This window comes from Marmota monax, unplaced genomic scaffold, assembly GCF_021218885.2.
Source record: "Marmota monax isolate L192 unplaced genomic scaffold, Marmota_monax_Labrador192_F-V1.1 WCK01_AAM20220418_F8-fsc00001, whole genome shotgun sequence".
Lineage (NCBI taxonomy): Eukaryota > Metazoa > Chordata > Mammalia > Rodentia > Sciuridae > Marmota > Marmota monax.
In genome coordinates, this window is record NW_026693777.1 from 59698619 (window position 1) to 59725833 (window position 27215).

The 27215-nt window shown below is 42.5% G+C and overlaps 1 protein-coding gene across 1 annotated transcript in view; it reads right to left on the bottom strand.

Annotated features, from left to right (window-relative positions):
* Positions 1–27215, bottom strand: part of Myo1e (myosin IE) — a 191099-nt gene that overhangs the window by 103663 nt on the left and 60221 nt on the right. Inside the window, exons 2-3 of the mRNA XM_046460896.2 lie at positions 7290–7433; positions 914–1003 (exon numbers count right to left, since the gene is read on the bottom strand). Of these exons, the coding sequence (XP_046316852.1) occupies positions 914–1003; positions 7290–7433 (234 nt within the window). The remainder of the gene's footprint in view (positions 1–913; positions 1004–7289; positions 7434–27215) is intronic.

Below are 27215 nucleotides of genomic sequence, written 5' to 3' on the forward strand. Positions count from 1 at the left end.
GCATAGTATTTCCATGCATGGCGCCCTGGCTGCCATCAAGGATGCAGAATCAGCTCTGTCTCAGGGTCCTCCCACTGGGGGCCAGGGCAGGGCCTGGCCTCTGCAGACAGTGTTTCCCTTGTGCTGGGCCTCCATAAAGGCAGCTTTATCAAAGGCCTCTCGCGTGGCAGCCTCCTTCGGCTCCAGCTACCAGCACCATTCATCTGGCAACACTGGGGTGGGCTCCTGCTCTGACTAAGTTGCCTTCCACTTCAACTGATGAATCTGTGTGGGCTCTCTTTTGTTTGACTTCCAAGGGTCAGAATTAGTGAATGCTCTTGTGCTTCTGCTACAGAGGACAGGAGTGGCAGAAGAAAGGAAGAGGCAGAGATGGGAAGACCAAGGGAAGTAAGTGCTGAACCGCAAAATAAAATATATTAACAAGGATCACAGCTTCTATTTTTATTAACAACTGAAATGACTATGGAGCTAAAGTTGATAGGAGATGGTTCCACATTAATAAATGGAGTAATAAAATATTCATTTTTCATTTTCAAGTCATATAAGCCACAGCTAAGGGTTTAATTCTGAAAGGATATTCCCATTGCCTTATTTTTTTAACCTGTTATTGTTTTTTATTCCTTAGAATTATGTGGCATATGCAGAAGCAGGAAAATCTCCCTCACAAAGAGGATTCTACACTCATTTATCTAATTTTGTAGACAAATAAGGCTCAAGGGTTTGGCCTGTGTTTCTTCGAGTTGTACTCTAAACAGCAGCACATCATTAAAGAATCAAATAATGTCACTTACTTGAGCTTCCCCAATAAATAATTCATAAGAAAATGCAAATGCATTGTTAACTTCAAGAAAAAACTATTTATGCATCATAAAAGCCCTGAACACTACAGTAATTTATATGGCACATAACTTACCGCTCCTTGGTACATTTCAATTTCCTTTTCCCCAAAATAGGGCATCTGCTTGAAAGGGTTGACTGAGATTAATACCGATCCTATGTATGTCTGGATTTAACCCGGTTAAGGTCCATCATCAATCTTCACAGCTACACATTTTTCAAATTAAGCAACCAGATGTTATCAAGAACTCATAACGACTGTTCAAATAGAAAGCTCATGTACATGTTTTCTAAATGGTTATAAACAAAGACAAAAGCAATTATCCAAAAGCTTTGTTTCCCCTCAAGAATAATAATGAATTACCAAGGTGCTACAAAAAGAAATCATTATTTTAAATAAGTTAAAGCATATTCTTTCCAGATTGGGCACATGAAACACTTGGGGTGAGGGCGGGTGTGGACAGAACAGAAATGGCCAAGGAGTGAAATAGGCAGTTATTATTTCTCTCCTCGAACAACACGTTTTTCAATTGGAACTTTATAGGTAGACTAAAGACATATTCATTTACTTAGCTTACAAATAGGGGAATTAGACGAACTGAACAGTCATGCTTTTCAGAAGCTCAGGGGAACTCAGTGCCATCAATAAGATAATATTTAGAGAAGAAAATTATAAACCATATATCGAGTTTAGGGGAAGAGAGTATTATTTCTGCTCAGGCGATCCAGGAAAGCCTGGAGAAGATGCACCCAAAATGTTATTAGAACATAAAAAATTCCTTTTATTCATTCAACGATCAACTAATTTGAATTGGGTGTTTGCCATATGCCAGGCACTGTTGTAGATGTTGGGAATTCAGCAGTGAACAATACAGACAGAATTGATTAAAAACCCTTGTCCTCATGAAGGAGAAAAGAATCATGAACATCTTTCTCTCAAATTTGTTTTTTAATTTGAATTTATTTGTTTATTTAGTGCCCAGGGATTAAGCCCAGGGTGCTTAACCACTGAGCTACATCTCCAGCCCTTTTTATTTTTCATTTTGAGACGGGGTCTTGCCAAGTTGCTTAGGGCCTCGATAAATTACTGCAGCTGACCTTGAACTTGCTATCCTCCTGATTCAGCCTCCAGAGTTGCTGGGATTATGGCTTTTGGTTTTTTGTTTGTCTGTTTGTTTTTTTTGCCATGCTGGGGATTGAACCCAGGCCTTAGTATGTGCTAGGCAAGTGCTCTAACCACTGAGCTACATTCCCAGCTACAAAACTTTTCCTTTTTAGCATTAGTGGCATTGTAAGATTTAGCAAATAAAAATATATGAAAGTTAGTTAAATTTGAATGTCAGAAAAGTAATTTTTAAGCATGCCTCAAGTATTATTTGGTATATACTTACATTAAAAAGTTATTTGGTTTTCTTTTTTTTTTTTTAATTGAAATTTAACCAGAGGGACACCCCATATTTTACCTATCAACCCTAAATTAGCAACAGTGCAAGGAGCTGAAGCAGGAAGGAGGAAGGACTATGTCTCTTCTTAGATTCTGGGATCCTTTCTGTGCTCTAAAATGCACCCTCCTTAAGTTATTTTTAGTATCTTTTCCACATGGTGGAGACCTAATCAAAACGGAATGGAGAGTTGCCTCCCATTTGGATTTTCATGCTAAACAAATGTGATGACTCTATGGTCAATCCAACGATGAACAAGTACAGCACTGCTAGAAACTAACCTCATTGCGGGTGAGGAGGAGGAGGGGTATTCTATGGGCACATCTATCGCCAGGTCAAAGCAAAGGTGGGCAAACCTGACCCTTCCCTGGGTGGTAAAGGGAATGCTGTTAATGCTGCCTATCCTAGACAAACTGATCTCTGCACACAAAGAATGAAGGCTGCCCTGAGGACATAAGCCCAAGCATTCCCTCTTCAGCCTTGGTTACCCAATAAATAGAATTGAGCTGCATCTGAGCTCCAAAGGTAACCAACATTTTTTCTGGATTGTTAATAATCTGCTATACAAAGGGATGCCTTAAGAATTCTTGATTTTTCACTAACTAGATGATATAAATTCTGCTAATAGCCTAGTTAAGGAAACATTCAGAGAAGAAAACCTCTTTGGGACTGTTGTAGGCCAATCCTGAATTAATGACCCAGGTAGGAAGGGGGGAAATTTTAGTTGCTCCCTTAAGTTTCCCAGGAGGGTTCTCCAGGGCAATTCTATATGGGCAATGTGGCCTAATTCCTGCTAAGCAGCCACACACTTCCCTAAATCAGGAGAATTAAGACAAGAGAATTTTAAACTTAATAGAAACAAACATATTTTATCCTTTTCAGATAAACATTTGGCTTCATTGTTTATCTGAACAATTTTCAACTTTCCAACACACTGGATCTACAGAGACCTCTTGATTTCCCTGAGAATGCAAGGCTCGGCTGGGCTGGGAGCTCCAGGTCACTCCTTCCACACTCACCCTGACTCCCTACTACATAATTCAGCGTGCCTTTAGAAAAGCTTCGGGACAGGCTCCACCCACATAACCTTGGGCAATGAAGGTGTGGTCCAAGGTTAATTTTCAAAATGCATGGAGATATAAAGATATGATAAACCAGAAAAAAAGTAAATGCCATCTTATTTAGTAGAGTATGAGAGACAGACTGGGCCCAGCAGATCTTTAATTGATTGGTTCTCAAATGCTGGTCCATAGATCTATGAGTTTTCTTCGACCTGCGGCAAGAATGACAAAAACAGAAATAATGCACTGAATTTTTCATAAGGCTCAATTCATTCCACATAAAGGTTTATTCTTTATTTTTAGATCATTTCCTTCATACATTTTTAGCATTAAAATATTCTTTCCTTTATGGAATGTACTGGTAGTACAACTTCTGCTTGTTTGCTCTTAATGGTCTCACTAAGAGCTAAGCTAAGAACATTTTAATGGTGTGTGACTTCCCCAAAACTGCCCACAGTGAGGAGTCAACTTCCTTGGATCTACCACTGACATGGGGCAGAAGGTGAGGAGACCTGCCCAACATCACACCCGTGAGATTGGCTCCAGCCCTGAGCGCAAGGTCTCACTGCAGCCTGCTGCCCAGCAAGGGGCTGCTGAGGGCCATACCTCGCTCTGAACAACTACTTTCGCTACCTAGACCTCCCATCAGTCTGGCAGAAAAGTATGGACTCCTAATTCAAGGATTTAAAATGCCAGACACATTTGAGTATGATCTTTGAGCAAAAAAAACCAAGTTTGGTAGAAAGTTGGACCCAATTACGCATGAAGTACTTTGATGAAAACCGGAACTGCTTTCATCACCCAAGTGGCTACAAATGATGTGAAGCACAAAAGGACATTGACGTATTCTCCTTTTTTTTTTTTTTAAGTTTCCTCCAATATTTTAGAATGTAATTGTGGCATTCCTCATGACAAATGGATGGTAAATTCAAACTTCCTTATCTTAGGATAAACAGCTCAAAAATACATGGTTTTATTGCTGTCAAATGTCAGCATTTCTTAGGCAGATTTTCTTTTCCTAAAGTAGAACAAAGAAATGTGCATTCAGTCTGAATGCATGAACAATAGATTGTGCCAAATGCTGACCTTCAATACACAGCAGTGCTGGTATTAAATGCAAGAAGAGGTAAAATGAGAAATTTTATAACAATGGCTCTTTTTGCCTTAACAATTAAACACAGGAAAGAAAAAAAGTCAACTCTTATTTATACAATAATGCTATGCTATTGTATCTCCCCCTTAACATGAAGTAGTAACGGAGACTTTTATCACTTATCAGAGGAATAGGTTTGCAGTGAGGCACCCAGTATTATTTCATAAACATCCATCAGAACCATCAAGCCTCCCAAAGCTCAAAGTGATAGAAAGCACACTTATACTGGGCTTCCCATATATTGAGTGGGTAGAGGTTTCTAAAACATAAAGTCATTAGTGGTCAAGTAACTCATTTCCTTGGTAGAACACAACATTAGTCAGTTATTGATTCAAAGGCATTAATTCAAAGGCATTAATCAGCCCCCTCTATGTGAGTCATTTAAGTTTTGGTTGTTTGAATTTAAAAAGCAAGTCTAAGAGAGTCAACAAGTTTTCAATGAACATAAATACAATGCATCATGACAAAAATTGTGCAGGAAAGCAAGAAATACACAACGCAGAATGACGCCATTTTTGTTAAAAATAACAGCAGCAAGAAATCATAGGTGAATATGATCAACATGTGATCAAAGTGAATGGTGCACACTAAGAGTGTTTTAGTGTTCTCCTCTTTGCTTGGCTGTGTTTTACAAGTCACATGAGATGAACATGTGTTGCTTTAATTGCTTTTTATGTTTTGTTCTTCATACACAAGACACAGTTCCTATCCTGAAGAAGCTTCTGGTGCTTTAGGAGTAAACAGTCTTTATGGGGAGGAGTGAGGCTGTCTGGAAGGAGGATGGACTGACTCCTGACAACTACTGACATTATTTTTGTCTGTTTTTATCCAGCTTATCAAAAACAATGGTTTCCTTGGAGGGAGTGGTTGTGTAGGCCTATAACCCCAGTGTCTTGCAAGGCTGAGGTAGGAGGATCACAAGTTCAAAGCCAGCTTCAGCAATTTAGCAAGACCCTGTTTCAAAATAAAATGAATAAATAGGCTGGGGATGTGGTTCTGGTAAAGTGCCTCTGGCTTTAATCCCCAGTGCCAAAAAATCCCAAAGCAATAAACATGTTTCAGTGTTAACAGTAACTTTAGCCTACATCCCAAGGTTTTTATGGGCTTATTAACTGTCCATTTAAACGAATTTCTATGGTAAAATGCACATGAATTTACAATAACCAATCTTAAAATAATTCAGAAACATCAGAACTTAGACATTTGTCTTCATGTGTGTTCATTAACAGCTTGTTCTCCCTCTGCGCTGACTGCATGATTTCATTTCACCAATAGCAGTCTCACCTGGGGGAGATTTAATCATCACTCTCATTATACAGATGAGGAAACCAAGGCCCACAGATCACAAAACCTATTAAGGTCACCAAATCCACACAGAGTAAAGCCTGAACTCAGGCAGCTCAGAACCAGATTCTGCCACCCAGTTCTTCCTAAGTTCATCTGTCAGTTTCTAAGAATCCCAGGTCCTGACATAAAAGTGATTAAATTTTTTTTGGATGATGATAAATACAAAGAAGCATATTTTCATTTTTTTCTTTCTTTTTTCAATTCTGGGGATCAAACCCGGGGCCTTGGGCATGCTAAGCAAGTGTTCTACCACTGAGTTACACCCCCAGCTTTTTTTTTTTTTTTTTTTTGGCTAAATAAAAGTTCTGAAGTAAACACAATTGCTTCCATTCAATTAAATTACCGGAAACTCTAGATAGGTGTCTAGATCAAGATTTAATAAATGTATTCTACAAAGGGCCAGCCTATAATTATTTGATTTTTATTTTTGCATGCTGGGGATCAAACCTAGGGTCTCATACATACTAGGCAAGCCCTATGCCAGTGAGTTATACCCCATTCCTGAAAGTAATTATTTTAGACTTCGTGAGTCAGGTAGGCTTAGAGCCTTATTAAGTTGTTGAGGCTGGTTTTGAACTCGAAATCCTCCTACCTCAGCCTACTGCGCCTCTGGGATTACAGGCATGCGCCACTATCCCTGGCCCTAGGTCATCCTTGACACCATACCTTCAGAAGTCACCACCAGCATCAGAGTTAAACCTTTCAGTACCATCATGCAGGTTCCACACAGATCTTTGCACATCAATGGCTAACTCCCATGATACCACATGCACATTTCTTCCCATAGCTGCACTGATCAGAACTCTCGAATCTTATAGGAACTGAAGCAAATATCACAGTTCTCTGTTTATAATGAAGTCAACACACATTTGAATCAAATTTCCATTCTGCATTTTTAAAAGCCCTATAATGAAATGGCATCCGGCAAGCTAAAACTGAAACATAAAGAACAACTCAAGAATGTCAGGCATTTTCAATAGTTGATCTGCATTCTCATGTTTCCTTTAGTAAACAAAGATGCAAAACGACTGCCTCATGCAAAAACAAAACAAAACAAAAGCCAAATTGTCAATCTTTTACAAACCTTTTAAGTCTGGAATGAAACTCGCTACATTACTGATATGACTCTCTGCAAACCAGGACTTTCTCTAAGTTTCTAAGATCTAGAGATACCATGTGTGGGCCACAGCACATCAAAGGGACAATACCATAGAGTGAAATACCAGCCGAAACTTGACCTTGTGAAATGCCAGGAAGATGATTTAACATCCATCATCTTTGCCCTTTCATAGCATGAACCAAGGGACACAAAAGTCCAGCTCCTCATTCCCAAACGGTGAAAATGCTGTGAGTGCATAAAAATTCAGACCTTCAGGTGGCTCTCTGACCAGGTATAAAGCTACGTTTTGACTGTGCAAAGTATCATAACACAGCAACCAGTAAGGATACGAAGATGTAGTCATCCATGTATCTCTTCTTCAGGTTCTCCACGATGGCGCTCTCTGTGATCTTGGAGAGCAGCACCATGTCGTCCACCCCACTGTGCTTGACATTGTGACTCTGCCAGTGGTACCGGTAGGCGCCTTTGCTCCCCTGGGAACAACAAAAAACAACAAAAAAAAAATCACATAACTGTTAGGACAGCTCACATCCTTCTGGAGTTTAAAAAAACAACAACAACAAAACCTAATTTTTCAAATATTTCTCAGATAAATTGCAGCAAAGATTTTGCGTTCATAGACTTGGATTCAAATTCCAGGTTTGTCACCTACAGATAAATAGGGGAAAGTTACTCAAGCACACTGCGTGGCTGAAGCTACTCTTCTCATTTGTAAAATGAGAGAAATAAGATGCACTTCACAGAGTTGCTGTGAGGGTCACGTTTCGTGTGTAAAGGAAACAGTGTGGGAACAGCTCAAAACAAGAAGGACAATCTCTGATACCTCCTAAAATCTTACTGTGTTTATTGAACTTGTGGGTGAAAATGGGCAAGGAAATAAAAACTTTCCAGACTTGTTTTTCAAACTCCATGATAGAACCCAGAGGTGGAAAGAATATGTATCAGGCAATCACTAGGTCATGTTGTCATAATTCCTCAAGTCATCAACCTATCATTGTCCGTGTAATGCTGGCCTTCCACATTCAGCACATTGCAATGAGTGACCATTTCTGTACTAACCAGAAATGGGCAGGGCAGCTATACAAGACACCAGAGCCACGCTGACTAGCAGTGGCTTCTGAACACTGGGGACTGCAGGGCTTCCTTTCACTTGGCATTTCTGTGGTGCAATCCTCCATATGTTTGCCTATTTCCCAAGTCCTCAGGCTGGAGCACAGACTCACTCTAAGTGGTGGCACTTGGGAGCTCAAGTCCATTGAAGGACACCTAGATGATGATGGACAAAGCAATCCATGCATCATCGACAGTCAATACATGAACACACTCAAAATATACCTCCAGGGTGGGGAAAGACGCCTTTGTCCTGGCTGAGGCAGAAGACGTGACTTCCTGAAGAAGGAGCCATTTACAATAGATATAAAATATTTTCAATTTGAATTTGCAAGGGGAGACCAAAGGAAGGACATTCATTATAATCTACACTCAATAGGAGCCAAAAAAAAAAAAAAGCCAATACATATGTAATAATGAATGGCAGGCATGTGACAAGATATTGGAATATGGTCCCTTGCCTTCAAACACTTCATATATCCTCTTGAAAACTCCATGTGTTGGGTGAGTGTGGGGACCACTGAACTGGGTGAGGCCCAGCCCCGCCCCCTCCCAGGGGTTCACTACTTGGGGGGGTTGGACAAAGCAGAGAAAAAATTCTGAATAAGTGTATATAGAAAGGCTGCTGCTCAGACGTCAAAAGTTGGATGAGAAAAGGGAATAGGAGGCTCCTTGAGAGAAGCAGGAGGTGAAAAGAGACGATATGGAAGCCACGCTAAATTTCATTTTTAAAATGTGTTCAATTGTTTCTCTAAGGGAGGCAGATTCCTTGCTAAGTGCACATTCTAAGAGGCTCTGAGGAAAGCAATCGTCAAAAAAATCAGCCAAGAAGGGTCCGCCGTAGGAAAATCAATTCGGTGCCATGGGCTCAAGCTGTGGAAAGAAGTTCTGGAAGGTTTGCCCACCCATGCTGCCTAGCAGAGGGAAATGATCTATATGATATATTTGGCTTTCTCAGAACCACACGCAGCATCAGTTCTACAAAATTACCTCAGCCCTCACCGCTCCTTCTTCCTCTGTGGCAAAGCAGAAGAGAGGAAAAGCACAGGCTGCAGCGTGACTCACGGCCTTCCATCCAATGCCTGAGGTCTACTTCCAACCAGAGTGTGGCGGCTCCTCCCCAGGCCCCACCTCCTTCACTTCCTTTTCCAGCTTTCCCAGAACCCACAGAAGTTACTCTACATAGAAAACGAAGGTCCTGGAGTAACCAATCTGTAGGTGTGTCAGTGGTGTTTTAACCCCAAGAAATGTCCACCTACTCAAGAAGGGCCACAAATGTTTTTTCTTCTTTGAAATACATAAGCACAGTTAAACAAAACAGAAGGCTACTGATAAGTGGTTATTTAACTTCTACAAAGGACAAGAGACAAAGGAGCTCTGTGTCAGTGTGTGTGTACTGATTCACAGTGGCCACCTTCTCATGGTGACCAGTGTCCGCCTGGGCATCCAATTCCACTGTCTTTCTCCCCACCTCACTGCCTGGTGATAAGAGTCCTACCTGTCCCCCACTCCCACTCAGAGGCAGTTTCCTCCTCCTAAAAGCAGGTATTCCCCAGATCCCTTTGGAGTTCATTGATTTTCACGGCCCCAAATATCACTGGACACTGAAGATTCCCTCCCCTGGTTCTCGAGCCTTCTATCTACAGTAGAGTAGGAACCAACAGCGTGGCCCGAGCAGTTACTACAGACTGTCCTGACTTTATGGTTGGACTGATGATTTTGTTTTTTTTTAACTTTACGATAGTGTGAAAACAATATGCAGTCAGTAGAAATTGTAACTGGAATTTTGATCTTTTCCTGGGATAGCCACACGCAGTACCATATGCTGTTACAATGCTGGTCAGCTATAGCTCCTCAGCAGCCAATTGATCTTGAACGTCACTGACCCATGCTCTATGACAGTGCACTGTGTCGCTAAGCTGTGGTGGTTGCGGGGTTAGGAGAAATTAAATGCACCTTCAATTTACAATTTTTAAAGAATTGCAATGGGCTCATTGGGACATAACCTCATTTGTAAGCCAAAGAGTGCCTGCATATGAAAACAAGAAGCTGTTTGGTGGAAGCCAGTCCACTTACTATGCCAACCACCTTATCAGAGACAGGTTAACACTCCCCATCTCACAGGAGGAAGCTGAGATCTCCCAATTAGTACATAGCAAAGGCAAGATGTGGATCAAAGACCCAGTGATTATGGACTCATCCAAATGGCTCTTTCACTGTCTCCCCAGTGACTTACTAGATGTTTCTGCCTGTTCAGTTTTAAAATGGCAACGGAATGACAGACTATCTCTAAAATGGAATTGCTCATTAAAAAGACATATAATCTTTGTTAATGACCACCTCCTCTTAGCATCAAAGACTAAAACACTGGAGTTGTTTTCAATTTGATACATATTCTGTATTCAATGGCTCACAAATGTGTGTGTGTGTGTATTGGGAGCGGGCCCTCCCTCACTGACTCCCCTCCCCTCTCCCCCAATTATAGTTACAATACATGAACTCACTCAACCTTCACAACCTTCCCTAATACCGTGTATTATTATCTCAATTTTTCTGTTGAGAAAGCTGTAAAGTGCCAAAGGTTTTCAATTATAACTTGCTGTGCCAGAGCTAGGGAGGGTGGGAGCAATGCAGAGCCCTTGGGGGATGGGTGACCCACACGGACTGTTGAGAACCAGGTCAGAACCCACCAGGCAGCAGAGGCCACAGGGAAACTGCTAGAAACCAAAGGTAGAAGTTCAGGCTCTCATCCCAGCTCAGGGGAGCTTCAAGATTCCCCCAGGGTGTAAAAAAAAGGAAAAACCTGTTTTCTGTTTTTCTGCAGGGACAAGTGAGTTGACAATGTGTGACTTATCCAGAGGCCTCCTTGACCACAGCTGCCATGGGGAGAGGCTGGCCACAGGGTGGGAAATGTCTACCATTCACAGCCCCACACACTGGGAAGAGAGACTGAAAGTTATTCAGGGACACAGAGGACCTCTTAGAAGAGGGGGGAACATATATTAGGGCTGGGACAAATCACCTTGATTGCATTTCCCCCTTTATCTCTAGCTCCTACTCCTGACTGAGAGGTGGGGCAGGTGTGGCTGCTGAGCACACTCAGTGGGCCAGTAGGGATAGATGACACTTCCTTAGTGTCATCTGTCACAACACCTCAGTAAGAGCTGCTTTTCTCTTCTGTGGGCTTCTTTTCTGGGTAACTCCTCTTTGTTTACCCCACTAAAAATGGAAATCTTTTAAATAAATAGGGTGCTCAGCAAGGTTATTTCATTTTCCAGTGGCCCTGGAGGAAGAGGTACCGGCTGGAAAGGCAGCAGGTGGCGCCAGCCAAGAGATGAAAACAGTAACACCAATAACGAAAGTTACCTGTAGCTCTGGCAATGGTCACACATTCCAAGGGCGAAATGTCCCAGTAGATAGGGATTGAGTTCGGACTTTCTTGGACCTACATTTAGTTTCTTAATGATGACTCAGTTGATTAAAATGCATCTGATTCACAGGCAAGTTCTAGAGAGTGGTGTACACCCATACCCTCATAATGGCCTGATGTGTCGCTCACCCATAGGAGGTGGCGCTGAGACATCAGAGTTCCCCCTGGGGACTGTGGGGCAGAAACCTGGGCTGCCTGATTGCGACTGGTTTTAAAAGGTGGAGCCTCACTAACTGGCGTGTTTACCAAGGCGGATGAGAGCGAAGGTGAGTCAGAGCACAAGGCAGGCATTATGCTGCCAGGGAAGTCCACCTCCACTGCAGGAGGGCACTGGCAGGCCCCGCCCGGCAGCGGGCACCTCTGCAAACACTCTCACTTTTTAATTCATACAAGAGACGAGTTACTCAGACGCTGGGTAGCTGCAGTCTTCAGATGCCCAGAAAAGGGAAGCCATTACATAGGCCACGTAAACACAACAGGCCTGTGTGGCAGGGCCTAGTCTTGGGGTGACTACCCTTCCAAATGCCTCTGAAAAGTATTTTTAGAAAGCAATTTGGAAGTAGATGCCAAAATTTTAGACACAGATTAGTATATAAGCAGATAATTAATTAAATAAAATTCACATATCTTTGTTCTGACAATTACATTTTTAGTTTACCCCAAGAAATGCCTGCAAATGGGTGGCCAGACACATGTACAGATTTGTTCACTGTCACATGTTTGTAACTGGCTGCAATGACACTCTGTGAAGAAGTACTATATAGTCCTGAATAGGACTTGCATGCCAACATAAGGAGATCAAGATACACTGTTTGAGGAAAAAAACAATATGTGGAAAAATATTGAATGACTGCATTTGTATGCATATTTTTTAAAGGCATGTGTGTTACAATCATTTTGATCAAAGTTACACAAGGCACCTTTAGGGAAAAGGTCTGGGGTTTTAGGAGAAGGGTGACTTATTTTCCATTTTGTATTTTCCTGTACTGTTCACATGAAATGTTAATCACATGAAAGTGTTACAGGTTGAGTATCCCTTATCCAAAATGCTTAGAACCAAGTTTTTTGGATTTGGGATTAGTTTTAGTTTTTAAAATATTATTTTTAGTTTTTGAAATATTCGAATATACATAATAAGACACCTTGAGGATGGGACTCGTCTAAACATGGAATTTACTTATATTTCACATATAACTTATATACGTACCCTAAAGGCAAACTGATGCAATACTTTTCGTGTGACTGCATTTTGATCGCAATCTGTCACATGTTAGCTGGGGAATTTTCCAGGTGTGGTGTCATGACGACACTAAAAAAGTTTTGGGTTTTAGAGTTTGGGTTTTCAAATTATGGAAGTTCAACTTATAGCAAAATTTAAAAATAAATAGAAACACTTAGAACAATGTCAATCAAATTGAGCATTTGCTAGTTTAGCATTGACAGAGTTCTCTAAGCCAAATGCCCAGACCGTGGTTTTAAAACGGAATTCTGTGCAGCTTCTAGCTTCAAAAGACAATCAGAAGATGTCGTCTGGACGACAAGGACAGTACCATGTGTGGGCAGTTTAGTTGGTCCATGAGCAGAACAGGACAGCAGATCAAATTTCCAGAAAACCTGGGCCTGGAATGTTGCAGTTCCAATGCTGTAAGTGCATCTCCCTGGTAGCAGATGAACCATATTCTCACTGTGAACAATGGACAATGGCAAAGCTCTGGCCTGCAGTTGAACTGAGCTTGCTTTCTTTCTTTTTTTTATTTTTATTTTTTTAGTTGCTCGAGACAATACAATGATCTTGACATATCATACATTTGATTCAAATGGGCTATGAATTCTCATTTTTCCACGTGTACAGATTGCAGGATCACATTGGTTATACAGCCATGTATATACATAGAGCAATACTAGTGTCTGTTGTATTCTGCTGCCCTCCCTATCCCCCCCCCCTCCCCTCGAACTGAGCTTGCTTTCTAATGCGACTTTTCTGCCTCAGTGAGTCACAACAGGAAAGGAACAGACCTGTCCGTTAGACTTGGACTTTTAAATTAACATTCTGGAATTCTACCTTTTGCCTTTCTCCTATTTGACTGGAATGAAGCACTTCCATTAGAAGTGATTAGAAAATGATCAACCATAAGAACGTGTGTGTCTTCTATGTCTAAGGCAATGTGAACCAGCCTTAAGCTCGCAATACATTATTTCAACTTTATGGAATTTAAACACCTCCAATATTTTGATGAGACAAAGATGTATTTTTGAATCAAGTATGTGTGTGTGCTGAGCTGGATTTAACACATGGAAGGGGACTTTCTGGAAGGGAAGGCATGGCCACTGTCAGCAGCCAACAAACCACTTCCATCCCCTCAACTTTTGGGTAGTTGAAACGAAAACTTACTGAACCTACAAGTATAGGCCAATGCTTTACTTCATTTAATTCTCACGACACCAGCAAGACACAAGTGTTGTAATCCCCCACTCCCACACCCCCATCACTATTTTGTAAATGAGGAAACTGAGGTCCAGGGCTGTCCTATACCAAGTTCCTCTGCTTGGAGAAGATGCACTGAGAAGGTTTCCTGGGGACTGGCAGATGGGGCTGGGGAGGGAACCTCAAGGAACTGAGAATGTGCTTATTACATTCATTCAAGACAATGCAGTCCTACCAAAAGTTCAGCATTTGTGTCCCATTTTCACATTCCCGATAGCACTTAATCCCTGAGATTCGACCCTGGGATTTCTGACTTGCTTTCCTTTGCTCTTTCTGCTCTAGCTCCCTTCCAAGGCTTATCCTCCAAGCCAAGCGCTGACACCAAGTCCAGGGGCTGAAAATCAAGTTAGCTGTAATCAACCTTCCTGGAAGAGTTGACCCCACTGGACAAGCGGTCCACGGTCACAGCAGATGTAATTTACCATCCAACCTGGGTCACTTTTGAAAGTGGAAGAGGGTGTTGTTAATAACAGTGCTGGAACAACAGGCATAAACCAGGACTGACTCAGGCTGCATGGCTGTAAGCACGGTCAACTCCATCTCAGAAAGCCAAGGCCACTCTCAAGGACTAGCCCTCCCAGCCAAGACCCTGAGCCACGGAACCACAGGGTGTCACACAAATCACTCAACCTCTCAGAGCTGGTCCCCTCCTCAGCAGAAGGCTCATAACACTAGGCTGCCTGGAAGCTACTGTGAAGACCAAGTAAGATTGACAATCAAAACAAACCCCAATCCCTTTAAGGGGTGGAGCCACCTCTCCCTGCACCCCCAGCACTGGGGATCAAACCCAGGGCCTCCCATGTGTTAGGCAAGCACCCTACCACTAAACTGCATCCCCCTGGCCCTTTTTATTTCGAGGTAGGGTCTTGCTGAGTTGCCCAGGGAATTGCCCAGGCTGATCTTTAAGTTGAGATCCTCCTGTCCCAGCCTCCCAGGTAACTGGGATGATAGATGTGTGCCACCACACCTGGCTGGTAGGAGTGTTTTAATCTGATGACATGATCAGGAAGCTAAGGATGGACGACATATTCCAGGCTGGAAACACTGGTTGGAGCAGGTGTGTGTGTGTGTGGGGGGGGAGATTGTAAAAGATAACAAGTATGGGTGTGTCCCAGCTCCACTGGGAGTGTTTATTTTTGAAGCAGTAGATAAAATAATCATGTGTCTCTTAGAACCAGTGGCATCTTAGACATGATGAATTCAGCACATAACACTTACTGGTGGCCAGGAACTGTTTTAAGCACTTTCCAAATAGTAAGTTACTGATTAATACCATTACAGAAAAAAATATGAAGATTGTTATTAGTTTTTGATACAATGCTTCCAGAACAATCCCACTGCAGGAACTGCAAAGTGTTTTTTATCAGCAGGGTTGACAGTCACTCTGTTGTAGAAGCTTTGTGTAAAAATGTTTGTGGGCATCGCCCCTCCATCCACAACCCAACTACAGGATGAAGACAAGGGTTGCCCTGATGACCAGCTGCCTGGGATGAGCCACCTACCACCAGACCACAAGTTTGCAAAGCAAAGTCTTTAGGTAATTTCCTCTTCGATTTGTAAAAGCACTTGCATGTCTGCATCTCTTTCAACCTGTTCCATCAACGCTAATATGGCTTGAAGCAGGAAGGTGCCTGCCCCCACACACTGTGTGTCCATGTGGGATTACTAACATTTCTGCCACACACCACACTCCAGCGTTTCCTACTCATTGGTTACTTTCAACTGCTTCAACAACTTTCCTATAGCCAAGTTCCACCAATCCTATGCTTCAGATTTTTCTATGAAATACTTTGTTAATTTGGCTTAAATCTATACAATAATATCCATAAGATCACTTGCTGGGTGTGCTCTTTTTATTTCTTTAATATATAAAAGTGACTATGGTGATGAACATTTTAAAATACACAACGTGGGGTTGTACATACCCATCTATGGTCCTCCCTGGTGCTATGATCCACATGTGAGGACTGCTGTTGCCCCCTTTGGGGCCACAGATTTCCACAGATTTCAAATAGCCATGGCAAATTTAAATGATGTCTGTTCTACTTCCTAGATGTGTTTCTCCTTGCTGTGAAAAGTCTCCCATGGCAAGACCACGCTTCCCTTTAGTTGGGAAATGAAAGCCTAGACTTCCATTTTCACAGGTAAAAACTATCCTGTATTCATGTTCTGAATTTCCCCCACTTTCCATCAGTGGTCCTAAGGCCCCTGCTCTGGTCTTCTTGCCTCAGAAAATCCTCCCACCACACACGGGCCAGTTCTCAAGGCAAGCCCTTGCCTTGTGGCTGAGGAGGGCATGCTCCCCTGGACACCTGCTATTTATTCTTTCTGCCTAGGAGTGCTTCCCGCCAGTGTTACCAGCACTGTTCTGTCCTCTTTCCTTTTCAATCTCCAGAAAACTTGGAAGGGTGGCTCCTTCCCCTTCGATCTTCACCGAAAGTCCCCTTACAAGCCCCTTATTTGGAACAGGTCTCAACCCCCCACCCCCATTCTCATCCCTTGTAAACACACACACAAGCCTGGATGTCCTGTGTCCCAGCTCTGTAATTCACTCCAGGCTCTCTGCAGCCCTGTAGGCTCTCTGTTCTCCAGGCAAAGCCTGGTGGTGGCTCCTTTGAGTATAGCCACTGGCAATCTAGAGGGATGGGCAGTCATGGGACACTGGCTGCCCTGCAAACCTGGACTGGAAGCCCTCAGGGCTGCTCCCAGAAGACAACTGGGAACGTGCAAATCGTGCAAATCGTAGCAAGGTTTCCCTGATCTGCCTTTGTTCCCCTCAGACCCTGCTTTCCCTGAACTTGAGGCTCCCACAATACCATTTTGCAGGCATGCCATAATGGGTTGATTTTTGGTTTGAGGTACTGGTGATTGAACCCAGCAGCGCTTAACTGCTGAACCGTATCTCCAGCCCTGTTTCATATTTTATTTTGAGATAGGGTCTCACTATCGTGGCCTTGAACTCACGATCTTCCTGCCTCAGTTCCCCGAGCCACAGGGATTATAGGAGTGTGCCATTGTGCCTGGCTGGGGTTTGTTTTTGAACTCTGGAGTCTGTGGGTAAGGTGGGATCTTCAGTAACTCTGCCAGGCTAACCTCCTGCTTGGGATATTCTCCCACACTCCTCAACCCCACTCCAACCCTGTGCCTAGTAAACTGCTGCCCAGCTCAACTGGGGCATCGTCTTCTCTGGGAAGCCGCTCCTTCACTTCACTGCCTTAGTAAGCAACACCATCTGAGTGCCTGGCCCCCAGAACTGGGTCTCATTCACCATTCTATCCAAGACCTCCTACAGGGATTAGGATACCTCCAGGACACCCCACAGATATTTGTAGAATGAACAGAATAAAATATTTTTCCTACACAACAGCTAATTGTTACTATATACCAGATACTGTTCTCATACTTTACATATGATAACTTAATCCTTGCAATCTTACAAGGCAGGAAATTGAAGTACAGAGAGGCTAAGTAAGTAACTTGCTCAGTTCAACAGGTGGGCTTCAAACCCAGGCCATTTGACACAGAATTTCTCATCACAAAATAAGTGGTTATTGGAAAGAGCATTAATTCTAAAGTTCACTGTAACTGTTGCGTGACATTTGTACCATGTATGAAATTCTTTCATCTGTACAATGACACTGTGAAATTTTCCTATTATTATATTTTTGTTTTGTTTTTTTGTTTTGAGGCCTAGGAATTGAACCCATTGAGTTATATTCCCAATGCCATTTATTTAATATTTTGAGACAAGACAAAAGATAAAGCTCTGGGCCATGTCAGTCTTCAGAGGACATCTGTTTCCTTCAGCATCCCCAGCATGCAGGGCAGTGCACGGCAGGTGGTAGTTAGTGTTCAATCAGTACTAGTTGGGTGAATTAATTTGAAGCTGCATGAATCTCAACATCTTTGCTGTGTGAATTCTTAACTGCAGCAGCTATTGGTTGGACAAATGGGGACCCTGGACCCACAGTGCCATGTTCCTCTAGGGGCAAAATGTAGCCATCAATGCATCAGCCTAGAAGATATTTGGGTGTTAAGAAGACATGTTCATCAGATCAAAGAGCTAGCCGATGGGTGAGGCACAGACAAGGGTCCTGTGGGCACAACTCAGGAGAAGAAGCACCAGAGCAGCCACTGATCAACACTGCAGATCAGTGCCACCAGAAACCTATAGGTTCAAAGCAGCTCAATATGCAAAGATAAAGCCCAGTGCCAGCCTCTCCCTGTGGCATCACCTGATGGGAGGACTCAGGACCCAGCCCTTGGACTTGAGGAATGGAATAAAAACCAGGACATGACGCAAGGAATTTAGAAGGGGTGTGGTATGGCAGGGATGGGGTGGGGGTCAAGAATAAGCTTGATGATTCAACTAAGAGCCCTAAGGCAGGTAGGAAGGCAGTCTGTCTTTTGATGCCCCTAATATCAGTTATTTTTTAGAAATCATAAGTGAACTGTGAGTCTGGTTTGCAAAAGGCAAGTACTGTGGCAGTTCACCGGTGGGATGGGGCGTGGGGTGAGCACAGCAAGGAGCAGACACCGACAGCTGTGTCCCTTGCCAAAGGAATCCCCAAAGGACTCTTCCTGTGCACCAGCCTCCTGAGATAAGCAAATTCTGAGGATGAATTTGCAATAAATTGTCAATTTGGAATGATTAGCACAGCTTCACCATCAGCTTATCTAAGCCTTATTATGTGCTTCTGGGGAAGCACAAATAGGTACATCTGCCTTCCTGTGAGCAGCTTAAATCCTCACTAAAGGTTCAACTGCAAGCAGATTGTTTAAATTCAGAAATTGGAAAGGTAAAGAGCAGCCAAAGAATATGCTCCCTCTCTGAGAAGGAATGCTAACTGAATGGAAGTCTTAGAAGCCCCTACAATTATCAGGAAGCTCCTTAAGGACATTAAGTAAAAGACACACAAAAAGATTCTAGTCACAGCCTTGGACAAGGTTATATTAACTTCTCAGCCTTGGCTTCTATTTCTGTAAAATGGGATAGAACAATAGTAGGTACCATTCGAGACTTTCAGGGCAGCAAATGAGAGTGCATGGAATATTCCACTGACCCACAGGGTAAGTTTTGCACTAGTTGCTTTTAATAATAAGGGAACCGGGGATATTGGTGGCTGTGGTACTCTGAATATGCTTAGTTTCAAGAAACTATTGTCATTTCATCTGGCTAACAAGAAGACAGAAAAGATAGGATTCAATTAAAACACGGAATTTTAAAAATCTCACGATGCTCAAGTGCTGCATAACTGCACAATATAAATGTGCAATTTGTGTATTTAAATACAGTTCCCCTCCCCCGCTCCCAGTACTGGGAATTGAACCCCAGGGCACTACCATTGAGCTTCACCCCCAGTCCCTTTTCTAAGTTGCCCAGGCTAACCCTTATCTTGCCATGCTCCTGCCTCAGCCTCCTGAGTAGCTGGGATGGATCACAGGGATCACCATGCTGGGCTTTGAACACAGGATTCTGAGAATAAGGATCTGCCACAGCAGAGGGTAAGAAGCAATGACAGAGAAGACACAGAGAACACACCAGGCACAGAGAACCTAACAGCAGGGAAGAAGTACACCAAGGGCCTTCTTGAGTAACAGGCTGATGCCTTATGGGCAAAAAATGAAAATACTGAAACAACAAAAGAGGGGTAAGGAAGGGCAAGAATACTTCTGAATTCACATTTCAAATCCTCAAATTCTGAATGCACTTAGAAGGAGCTTTGCCCATCAATCAATCCTGCCAAAGCTTTTATTTTGCAGATGAGGAATCTGAAGCCAGAAAGGTGACAGCTATGTCCCTGGTGCTATTTTTAATCTCCCATGGAGGTTCTGGCATTTAAATATTTCTAATTTCTCAAATAATAAATTGTACCATTATTGAATCTTGATCCTCTAGCAGTTAGACTGCATGAGGATTCTGGTGTCCGTTCACATAGGAAGCTTTTGATTTCTTCCTAGTTTTATTTTTTAATTGTAGTTGGACACAATACACTTATTTTATTTATTTATTTTTATGTGGTGCTAAGGATTGAACCCAGGGCCTCGCACATATGAGGCGAACGCTCTACCGCTGAGCCATAACCCCAGCCCCTCTTCCTAGTTTTTAATAAAAAGAGAAATATGATTAAGTTTGAATATGTTATTTCTGGTGAGTAATCTTGTATATAGAAGTGCATGTACCACACTTCAGAAACTACTTTACTAGAACCTCTTGCTTCCCACTAAGATATAGGCCTCGGTTTATGGGGAAAAGTAAGAGTCTGGACATTGCCTTAAAAAGAAAAGGGAGCTGGGTACGGTGGCACATTGTTGTAATTCTAGTGGCTCAGGAGGCTGAGGCAGGAGGATCGTGAGTTCCAATTCAGCCTCAGTAATGGTGAGGTCCTAAGCAACTCAGTGAGATCCTGTCTCTAAATAAAATATAAAATAGGTCTGGGGATGGGGCTTAGTGGTTAAGTGCCCCTGAGTTAAATCTCAGGTACCAAAAGCGGGGGGGGGGGGGGACTGGATGTGGATGTGGTACACACCTACAATTCCAGCTACCTGGAAAGCTGAGGCAAGAGCATCATGAGTTTGAGGCCAATAGGCAACTTAGTGAGACCCTGCCTAAAAAAGTAAAAAGGGTTGAGTGTGTGGCTCAGTGATAGAAAAACACTGGGTTCAAACCCCAGTACTGCAAAAAAAAAAAAAAAATTAAGAAGGGAGAAACGTGGGAAAGACAGAAATTAGAACTACAGACCTCTGGCTATAGAACTTTGTGGTGTTCCTTCCAATAGTAACTTTTCTTCTGCCAGAATCAGTAAAATTGAATAAGAAACCCAAGCTGACCACATCTAATATGATCACAGGGCATGGGTGGGTCATACCAGTTAAAACTCAGCTCCACAAATTTTCCATGCAAAGAAGTTTTTGGTGACTGCTACTTACTTTTTGTTGTATTCTGTGAAATACAATACAGCTCACCAAAAAGGCAACCCACATCTAGAACTGTGTGACACCAACTATATGCCTAACACCATGTCAGGTGCTTTGCATACATTATTGTATTTAAGAATATTTAATTTAAGAATTCTAGAGCTACCATCCCAAAGTGCTTCTTGAAGCCAATTTCAGGCATGGAGTATCAGTTTGGTGGCTTTAGAAACTCAAAACAGCTTCCACTGAGGCCCTGGGTGGAAGACAGGGGAAATGGATTCCTGACCCTGAAGATCTCTCAAGAGAGCTGTTCTCTGATAGCAAAGTTTCAAATGTAGCACTTGAAGTGCGTTTAGGTGGCAGGTTAAATGAAGGGTTACCTTGACTGTGTAAGGGAAGCTACTACTCTGTACATAGAGGGACATCTCCAGCACACTGAATGACCCACAGAAGAAAGATAATGGGCACAGCAAGAAACGCTCAGTGAGGCAAAGAGGCCAGAGCTTTGGAGCCACCCTATGACACTGGGCTTCAGACTTGCCTCCTTCAAAGTGCTTCTTGAAGCCAGTTTCAAGGCCCACACACTGGCCTTCAGTAAGAGCAGGCTTCTCATTCAACATTTTGCGGGGAATTGGTTTTGACTTTCCTTTGTGGCAAAAGTGCCTCTTAGCACCGTCAGGGGGTTCAAATATGTTAAAAATAACCTCACAGAAATTCTTACTCAGACAAAATCGGCAAGACAGACATCAATTGCTGGGAATCTGTTGAAGGAATAGTTTACATAGCTTCCAAAGTCAAACAGCATGCTGCTCTCAGCCCTGCGAAGTCAAGAGCTGGTAGTAAATTCTGGTCTCCCTTGTTGTAAGAAAAAAAAAAAAAAAGGTAAAAAGGCTAGGACCAACACACACATTAGCCCAGTGCAAATGACAACAGAAATCACTTTATGCAAGGAATTAAAACAAACTGAGATCTGCTCTCCACATCAGGTAGAAACAAATATGCACACCCAGTGATGTAGAAAGTGGTGTGCACAGTGTGGGGCAGGACAATGAATAGAAAATAGATGTCAACATCACCTCACACAGAGGGTTGTGCTTAAAACTGCCAGTAAGATCACAAGTTTATCTGCAAAAACATTTGCACGGTTTCTGGTTGCCAAAAACTGCTGAAAGGATTTGTACTATGTACTCTGCTCTAAAGGGTACAAATGTCCCTTTCTACCTGAGCCCCACAAGGTGAGGAGAAGTAGCACCAGCCAGCCTAACCTTTTCCCTGGCCTGTGACCCTGTCCCTCCCTGGGAGGTGGGCCAAAAGCACAGTATTACTTACTAACCAAATAATCCACACCCAGAGATGCCTGGGAGTGACTGCATTTCAATTAAAATTTATTGGAGTCAAAGGAAAAGGTTTCATTTGTTTGATAGAGATTTTCTGTGTAAGATACTGCAATAGCTACTAGCTTTGCTCGTAGGAAAAAAAGTTCATTTCAATTTGTTTTTTTTTTTAAATTCCTTGTAGCAAAAAGGAGAACAGAGGTTAGAAAAAAGAGAAATAGCTTGAGATGCTGAGAAAGATAAAAGGCAAATGATTTAAACATGAGGAAAACATTAAAGAAGTGAAGGAAATAAAACAACCCAAGAGATCTAAATATACAACAAAGAAAAGTTGTTTGATCATAGGGCAAGCAGTATGAATAAATAAAATAAAACACCATAAATGCTCTAAAGAAAAGAAAGAAAAAAAAATTCCAACTTCCATTCTGAGGAAACCACAGCACTTTCTGCATGGTGTAACTACAGTCCACGTACTAAGTGACTCAATTCAGTTTTTAAAAACCTGCCTACCATTTTCTAGACCGAGAAATGTAAATAAAGCAATCATTCCCTATTGGTGCACAAGTTTTGTGTGGTGGGTGGATATGTTTCAAATAGCTGTGAATAAAGGCATAAAATCATTTTATTTTTGGATTACTTAAATTGTTTGTTCACTCTTTTGAAACAATTCCTGGTTGATTTACAGGCATCCAGGCAAATTCGCTGGTTTTAAAGAGTGGTTTGGATATTTTCAAACATCCCAATTGGTGCTTTCTTCAAGTCCAACTCCTTTGCCACCTGTCCTCACGTGTGTTCCTGGAGCACGTTCTGGTTGCGAGGGTTGTGAGGGTTGTGAGTTTGTACACTGCTGGAGGTTTTATTATCACTGTTTAAATGTCCATGAAACGCACTGGACCTAGCAAGCGGGCGAACTGTGAAATTCAAAGTGCACCACCAGAGAAGCAAAATGAACTCTGGGTGCGAGAATGGACCAGGAATGCTACAGATGGCAGAGGGAGGCAGAAAACAATGTGCAGCCCCTTTCTATTCTGTTTCGCCCCATTGTGTTTTGTATAGACTGCATCACTGCCGCCCAGGGCTGCCTCTGAAAGGCCCCATTGTGAGGGCCCTGCTTTCCCCAGCAGAGTTCAGGTTGCTGTAGTAACCTTCACTATGAGTTTCCTGACCAATCTGATGACAATCAACTGAATTGTGACATTAGCTATAAACAAGAATGCCAATGACCATGGGCCTGCCCACTGCAGAGGTCTTTTCTTATCTGAACATAGCCCACTGCTACCTAAATCATTCACACAGCAAAAAAGAGACAGAATTTCTGAACTTTGAGATGAGAACCTGTAGAGAGTGTCAGGGGGTCCATCCCAAAGGACTGGAGGTAGGGGTTAATTGGGAATTTGCAGAAAGTTTCTCCAAAGAGGTCACTTCTGAGCAGGGAAATGAATAGTAAAAACCAACTTGAAAGGCCTCAAAGGGACAAAGAAGGCCATGAGGGAGGCTGGAAAAATCAAGAGGGACAGAGAGACAGCTTTTAATAAGTGCCCCAAACTGCCAGTTTTAGCAGACAGAGACAGAGCTGGTGCATTCATTTATTTCGCCCACTTGTCTTGGGGCTTTGTAAACACCAAAGCCAGAGACTATAAAGTCAAATATTTTTCAAAATCCAGTGCAGGGCAGAGTCAACACTACTATGATCACTTAGTCAACTACACTGACCAAAAGTAAAACCTACTGAACCCCAGAATCAGGCCAATGTCATGCTAAAATCTGCAGAGTGACAAATGTTTGAGACCTACTAGATGAGCTCTCTCCAAGTTCTGTGCCTGCCATGCAGTGAATATTCAAGAAAATACCTGTTGAATGAATAATCAATAATAAATAAGCCTGAGAATTAGCAGGTGATAAACGGAGATGGGAGGTAGACGCAAGTTAAAACAACAACAACAACAAAAAAGCAAACAGTTCATCCCCAACACCACAAAGAGAAAAAAAGAAAAAAAAATTTTTATAAAATGTTCATTGACATATTAATAGTTTGTGAAATTAAAAAATAAGTATAAAGCTAATGAAATTCATATAAATCTAAAATATGAAGCCCCCAACATATACTCAAAGCTGCAACACAGTGAATTCAAAGTAAATGAAACCCTTGAGAAACTTCTCATTTGATTTAGCAGAAAAGTTGTCCTGTATATACAGGACTGATGCACAGGTCCCCCAAGAAAGAACCTCTGACTGGATTTACTTTGATTGGTCAATTATGCATGTTTCTAAATATGTAAATATTTTATATCACCCCTGCTTATGTTAAACAACTAGACAAATTTTAACATTGAAGAGCTGGAGATATAGATAGTTAGTAGAGTGCTTGCCTTGCATGCACAAGGCCCTGGGTTCAATCCCCAGCACCACCCAAAAAAAAAAAAAAAAAAAAAACAAATTTTAACAATTTAAGATGATTTAGTGTGGGTTCAATACAATGACCAGGCCCCTCAAAAGTCTCTTAGATTTTTCCTGTGACAGCTGCTTCAATTCAATTCACCATCTGAGGTCCAAATTTAGGAACTAATAAATTTGTATAAACTTTTCTTTTTTTTAATTTATTTTTTTAGTTGGACACAATATCTTTATTTTATTTATTTATTTTATGTGATGCTGAGTATCGAACCCAGGGCCTTGCACATGCTAGGCGAGCACTCTACCGCTGAGCCACAATCCCAGCCCCAGTATAAACTTTTCAATAAGTCCTTTATCTGGAATCTCACTACCCCCTATCCCAAACATGGGAACAATACAGATATGGATAAATATCCAAATATCCTACCTAAACACTGACTAGCTGAATGTGGAAATTAATAGCTTTGGATAGCGAGGGGTACCTGGACTTGATCTAGTCATACCATACAACACAAGATATTCTGGGATTTGCCCTCTCAATCCCAGTTTTCAACATCAGTCAGGAATTTGAAGAAGCGAACAGGCTTCCCAGGCCCCAAACAGCAAAGGCTTTGGCTCATCCAGAGACATAGGGCTTTTCTTACCCTCAGGAGAACCTCGCAGGGCAGGTAAGTGCAGGTGAGTGCAGTTGGGATTCCTCAGCCTGGTGTTCAAAGCCCAGCTCTTTGCTAATGCTCCTGCTACCAACCCACCTGGGAGTCCAAATGCAGCCTTCTACCACTGCATCTTGGCCCATGATGTTCCTGCTGGGTGGACTGAATGTTCTGTGTGTTCAAATCTACTCTATCCTGGAAGATCCAATACAAAGACTACCACTTTGATTCCTATGAGTTCCAAGAAATTATAGGAGGTCTTGCCTGCTCTCTTTCTGTGCTGCACCAATTGTTTATACCTCCCTTCTCCCTTTCTCAACTGCAAGTCACTTGAGAGCGGGATTTGCCTTGACTCTGTACTCTCCTGGTTCTAATAAAGAACCATGCACATAAACAGCTTTGTCTGTTCGGTGTCTGTTCAGTGAAGCAATGAATGAAAAAAAAAAAAAAATCACAAAGGCTTGAGTCATCCTAGGAGGCTTCAAGGAGATCAGATTTGCATTTAGGATTGAAATAATAACTGATGTTAAAATGAATTGGGAAAAAGGAGGAAAACAGGCATTCTTGAAAGAAACAAGGAAAGCAAAGGCACAAATGAGAAACTAATAATAACATTGCTTGTGTTTGCATGGACCTCTACTCCAAGTGAGAGCCCTCAAAAGACCACCTAAACTAGGAAAGGACATTATGTGTGGAAAAAAATCATAGCCCAGGTTAAATAGGAAAAATAGAGCCTGGGAAGGAGGGCCAGCAAGGCCTGGCTGAGGACTTGGCACCAGGGACAGGAAACAGGCAGCCAAGATGGAATCTCCATCAGAGGGTGCAGCCCAGGTCACACAGAAAAAAAAAACTGTCTTCTTTCCAAAGGGAAGGGCCCAGACTACTGTAGTCAGATCCCCATCCAGTAAGAGAATAACACCATCTCCCCTTTGTATATTGCTCCTGGTGTCTTGCTACTTAGCCATTAATCATTCCTGGAGAGTCCTAAAACAACTTTGCAAGGAAGGCAGAGAACAGGCATAATTATCTCAATTTTATAGCTAGGAAGGGCTAGAAAAATTCCCTAAGAGAGGGGTGGAGATAGGGGAGGATTGAAGAGCAAGTTCCTAGTTGCGCTGGTCTGTTTTGGAGGACATACCTCTGTTTACCCATCTAGCATGATAATGGCTATGTCACTTATTGCTGGGTTATTATTAGGCTGGGCTGTGAGTCTCTCTGTGTGCTCAATCTCGCCTACTTAGAAATAAAGAGGGGGCAGGAGGAGGGAATCAGAACTAGCAGTGGAGCTAGACTGCTTTTAACCTAGAGACAGGGAAAAAAACAAACAGCCCTTTAAGAACACAATTTCTAGGCATACTTAAAGGTAGCAATTCCAGCCTAAAAGTCTCTCAGCTTGGTAAGGCACCACCCTAAAGAAAGGGCAAAATTATCAAGGCATAGGAAAGCAAGAGGCGTCCCACTGTGGATGAAGGGCCCATGCCAACTTATAAGTAAGAGCGGGAATTACAGTAATTCAGCCCGCAGCGTTTCCCATTTTAACTGATGTTTCCTGTTTTCTATGCTGGGCATTGCGAGGATATTCAGAACCAAACCCAGGGTGTGTGGCTGTCCCCTCACTGGGTGCATTCTTTTCTGTTCACTCATCATATTGTGTGCAGCATCACAACCCAAAACAGATCTGTTTTCCTACTGACCTCAATTTGCGGCCATCATTGGCCGAATGAGCGAATTCTTGGCTCTGCACGGCAGAGACGGGCTCCTCTGAACTGGCAACACTAAACATCAGGACAAAACAGCTGGACTGCCTAGCGGTTCCCAGTGCCCATCACCCTCCAAAATAGAGTCAGGACTTTCTGGTTGGCACTCTCTGCAGGCACCAGCAGGTGCTGGCTTGACTTAGGAGTAGGGGCAGGGAACAGAGAGGGGACGGA